Source organism: Uloborus diversus, chromosome 7 (genome assembly GCF_026930045.1).
Source record: "Uloborus diversus isolate 005 chromosome 7, Udiv.v.3.1, whole genome shotgun sequence".
NCBI lineage: Eukaryota > Metazoa > Arthropoda > Arachnida > Araneae > Uloboridae > Uloborus > Uloborus diversus.
The window spans coordinates 46,774,977-46,780,353 of record NC_072737.1 but is presented as its reverse complement, the minus strand read 5'-3'; the positions used below and the strand labels follow the sequence as shown (position 1 = coordinate 46,780,353).

The following is a 5,377-nucleotide window of genomic DNA, read 5'->3' as shown; positions in this document are numbered from 1 at the left end:
GATTCTGAGCATTAATATGCCGAAATCAAAGAAGCAAAATCAGAGTGAAGCGGTGTCTAAATTCACATTTCTGTCGAAAGAATGTATTAGATACTGTGATAAAGTCGGAACTTTAATTTCGGAAAATGAAAACATTGCATTTCTAACGGGCATAAAAACAAAATTAATTGGATAATTTAGCAGGGGGTTTGGAATCAGCATTCCTTTTAATTGAAGATAATGAGGAGTTTTATGATAAATACATTCAAACGTCAGATCAAGTGCTTGAAGCATTAGCTAAAATCGAAATCTTTGTATCACAGAACTCGGGATCCGCTGATCAGAAGGTAAGAAATGATCCGGAAGCAAAAACTCTTAAACTCCCGAAAATGACTTTGATGAATTTTTATGGAGATACAGAGGATTGGATTAGTTTTAGAGAAATATTTAAATCGGCTATTCTTGACAACAGTCAGTTAACAGACTTAGAAAAATTACAATATCTCCAGACAGCTGTTCGTGGAAGTGCAGCCAAATTAATTCGTGGCTTTTCCCTCCAAGGAGAGAACTTAAAAAACTGTTGGGATATTTTATGTCAGAGATTTGAAAACAAACGCATTTTAGCCTTAGCTCAAATAAATAACTTGTTTTCGTCTAAAATAACAAAGGTTGATAATTCGAAAGGTCTACTGGAGTTGTTAGATAGATGCAATGAAGCAGTCAGAAATCTAAAAACATTAGGTTTGGAGTCTAACGCTCTAAGTGACTTAATGATAATTCGATTCATGCTTTCCAAATTGGATGAGTTGGTTAGACAAAGATGGGAATTGACTTTAGATAATCACAGTATACCAAGTCTAGAGAGTTTTAAGTCGTTTATGGAAAAGGAAGCGCGAAGTCTGGAAAACAAAAGGGAAAGTCGAAATGATAGTAGCATTTCAAACCGTAAACCCATGGATAATCGGGAAAATAAAATGGGCAATTCAAATCGATTCCGTAAGCCAGTTGTAAATAGTACAGTTGTAGAGAAAGGAAATATCTGTGTTGTGTGCAAACAAAATCATAAGTTATTCAAATGTCCAAAATTCAATAATATGCCCCTTGAGGATAGGTGGGGTGTCGTGCAAACTCACAAGTTGTGCGAAAATTGTTTGAGGGATAATCACAGTCAATCGGAGTGCAAACTTTCATACACATGTAAATGTTGCGCTTTGCGCCATCATACTTTGTTGCATAGGTATACTGTGGCTCCAGAGCCTGTCCATTCGGTATCAGCAGTGTCTAATAATGCGGGGCAAAACTCAATGTGTGTACTTTTGTCAACAGCATTAGTTAATGTGAAGGGTAGTTCGGGAGAGGTAATTCAGTGTAAATTATTGATTGATAATGCATCGCAAAATTCGTTAATCACTCGAAAATGTGCGGAACGCTTACAATTAAATTTTCAGAACACATCTCATCAGTTGATAGGGATTAATGGCCTTATGGCTGAAACTTCTCTTCATTCGACTACCTTTGAATTCTCCGCACACTTTTCTAAAAAATTTCTGAAAATTAATGCTTTCGTAGTAAATAAAATAACCTCACCTCTTCCGAATTTCCGTTTGAGAAAACATTCTTGGCCTCACCTGGAAGGGATTCAGTTGGCTGATCCCACATTCTATGACACATCAGAGATTGACATTTTGCTAGGGGCTGAGCTAGCCACACGTCTTATCATTGGCCCTCCTCTTCGAGGTCAGCACGGAACACCAGATGCCTTGCCAACAGAAATAGGGTATGTGCTGGCAGGCAAAGTCGGACATTGCCACAGTGATCGGAAATCTGTGTCCCACCTTACTGTGTCATTAAATGAGACTTTACAAAAATTCTGGACCGTGGAGTCTGTGCCCACCCAAGAAATTCAAACTGAAGATGATGAACTCGCGGAAACATTGTTTAAAAAATCCGTTAAAAGAGATGAAAATGGAAGATATATTGTAAAGCTCCCCATAAAAGTAAATTCGAATCTAGGAGAAAGCAAAACCCAAGCGCATCAAAGGTTTCATCTCCTAGAAAAGAAACTCGATAGAAATCCCGCGTTAAAGGAACAATATGTCACATTCATGAAGGAGTATGAAAAACTTAACCATATGAGTGTCGTAAAATCTGAAGATGTCCATAAGGTCCCTCACTATTATTTGCCTCACCATGGTGTGGTTAATGAAAATAGCACCACCACGAAATTACGCGTAGTGTTCGATGCCTCAGCTAGAACCTCTAATCAACATTCTCTAAATGACATTCTTCTTACTGGACCTAAACTTCAGACTCACATATTTTGCAATTTGATAACATTTCGTTCCTATCCCGTTGCTTTTGTGGCTGACATCGCCAAAATGTATCGTCAGATTCGTATTGCTGAGGAAGATCAAGATTATCAAAGAATAGTGTGGAGGAATAATCAAGATGAACCTCTAAAAATATTTCGTCTTAACACAGTGACATACGGTACGTCAGCAGCGCCATTCTTAGCTCTACGTACTCTCCATCAACTATGTGACGATGAAAAGGAAAATTTTCCAATTGCGTCAGAATTATCGCGTACTCATTTTTATGTCGACGACTTATTGTGCGGTGCTGCATCTGTTGGAGAAGCAAGATCCATAATACCCGAAATGATAAAATTCATGGAAAGTGGGGGTTTCCCTCTGCGCAAATGGTCATGCAATTACCCGGAGGTAATAGAGAATCTTCCTGATCACATGAGAGCTTCTACCGATACCCATTCCTTTCAAAATGACGTAAATCAGAAAGTCTTGGGTCTTGAATGGAATGGAACTAAAGACAGTCTTCGGGTTCGGGCAGTCCTTACAGAACATGTAAATTCTAAGCGTCAATTACTCTCCGTTATTGCTAAAACATACGATCCACTTGGTCTTATCGCACCTGCCACCATTAAACTGAAAATAATGTTGCAAGAGATTTGGAAAACTAAAATAGGTTGGGATGATTCTTTACCTCATTATCTGCTCGAAGAATGGCAAACCTTTCAGTCTCAAAGTTTCGTCTTACAGGATATCTCTGCACCTAGGTATTTGCAATGCGCTAAAGCCACAACAATTGAGCTACATGGTTTCTCCGATGCTTCCACAAAGGCGTACGCAGCAGTGGTTTACATCCGTGCTATTTCTGAGACTGTGCGCGTATCTTTCGTGGCAGCAAAAACGCGAGTTGCACCAGTCCAGACATTGACTTTACCCCGTCTGGAGTTATGTGGAGCATTATTGCTCGCAGAACTGGTGAACACTATCAAAAAAACACTGTCACTCAGTAATGAGAAAACCTTTTTATGGTGTGACTCAACCATCACTTTAAGTTGGATAGCCAATCCACCCTCAAGCGGAAACCAATTTGTTCGTCATCGAGTTACAAAGATTTTATCCATGTCAAATGTTAAGTCCTGGAATTTCATTCCTTCCCGGGAGAACCCAGCCGACTGTGCAAGCAGGGGACTCTTTCCTAACCAATTGAAAGATCATAAGACTTGGCTTACGGGACCAACCTGGCTCCAAAATGCTTCAAATTGGGCAAGTCCGTCTACAATTCCAGATGTTGTTCGGAACGATTCACATATTGAGGAGGATCTTTTCCTGGCAACCACCGCATCTGAAGAGCAGAGCCTTCTTAAAAGATATTCTTCTTATAAGAAAACAATTAGGGTTATTGGGTGGATTTTACGTTATTTCTACAATCTGAAGCACAAGGAAAGACTTTCAGGGACATTGACTGTTCCGGAGCTAGATCGGTCTTTGAAGTGCATTCTTCTACAAATTCAACAGGAGACTTTCAATACTGAGATTAACTGCCTGAGAAAAAAACGGGCTATTCCCACTTCAAGTCGACTTCTGAGATTAAATGTCTTCTTAGATGCCGAGGGACTTCTTCGAGTTGGTGGTCGCCTGTCAAAGCATCCTACTCTGCCGTATGACCATAAGTACCCTATTATTCTTCCAAAGCAACATCACTTCACAAAATTAGTTGTTGAGCACTTTCATGAAGTCAGTTTGCATGGAGGAACTGAAATGGTTTTATCCTTAATTCGTCAACAATTCTGGATAATAGATGGAAGATCAACAGTTAAAAAATTCCTTCGTATGTGTATAAGATGTTTCCGGTATTCTGCTAGACCGCCCACTCAACTAATGGGCGATTTACCCGCATCTAGAATTACACCTTCAAGGGCGTTCGAAAACACTGGAGTTGACTTCGCTGGGCCAATTATAACAAAATGTCAGCATATTCGCAAGGCGAGCGAATTCAAATCATATATATGCCTTTTTGTGTGCTTCAGCACCAAAGCCGTTCATTTAGAGTTAGTCTCCAGCTTGTCTGCTCAGGCATTTTTAGCAGCTTTTCGAAGGTTTGTGGCACGTCGGGGTCTACCAACTCATATGCATTCGGACAACGGGAAGAACTTCGTAGGTGCGGCGTCGTACCTAAAAGAACTCGTAAGAATGGTCAAAGACCCAATTGTGCAAGACTATTGTGCTTCGAGAAACGTGACGTGGCACTTCATTCCACCGTACGCGCCTAACTTCGGGGGACTATGGGAGTCTTCCATCAAGTTAGCAAAGCGTCATCTGGTAAAAATCACTCGAGGAGCGCTTCTAAATTTCGAGGAGCTAAGTACTCTCCTCTGCCAGATAGAGGCATGTCTAAATTCACGCCCACTGACGTCTCTATCTACCAACGTTAACGATTTCCAAGCGCTTACCCCTGGTCATTTTTTGATCGGGTCACCTCTATTGGAAATCCCAGAATCTGACTCCGCTAATAATCATCTTAGTTTTTATTCCAGATGGAGGTTGTTATTACAGCTAAAAGAGCAGTTCTGGAGAAGGTGGTCCAAGGATTATCTGCAGTCACTTCAACCCAGGACCCGGTGGACCAGAGCAGGCCGTCAACTGCAGCTGGGACAAATGGTCTTGGTAGAAGACAAAGCTTCACCCCAAGGATTCATCCTAGGTCGAATCGCCAAAATATTTCCAGGGAAGGATGACATCACCCGAGTGGTCAGCATCCGAACCGCCACAGGAGAGGTCACCAGAGCTGTAGGACGTATACGACTGCTGCCGATTAGTGACTGTGCCCCCCCGGAAGATGTTTCGGACAAAACATTGATAGAGGGCGCTGAAATCAACTAGCGCGTAAGAGAGACTATAAACTTTGAGTCATGTGTTCTCTGATGTCTGTGTAAGCACGCTGAGACCGCTTGGTCTTCATATAAATCGAATCATGTAGTCTTAAATCTCCAATTAAACTCGAAAGAAATTAAATTCGTGTAATCATTCTCGAAGTCCATTCGATGTGCCAAATACTTCCTTTCCAGGCCAGTACAGGATGTCTCAAACGAGAA

General features: G+C 41.0%; 1 protein-coding gene across 1 annotated transcript; it reads left to right on the top strand.

The window, feature by feature from the left end:
- Positions 1–368: 368 nt before the first annotated feature.
- LOC129226684 (uncharacterized) lies at positions 369–5,165 on the top strand. Its single transcript, XM_054861314.1, has one exon. The coding sequence runs from the start codon at positions 369–371 to the stop codon at positions 5,163–5,165; it is 4,797 nt and encodes a 1,598-aa protein (XP_054717289.1).
- The last annotated feature ends 212 nt before the right edge of the window (positions 5,166–5,377 follow it).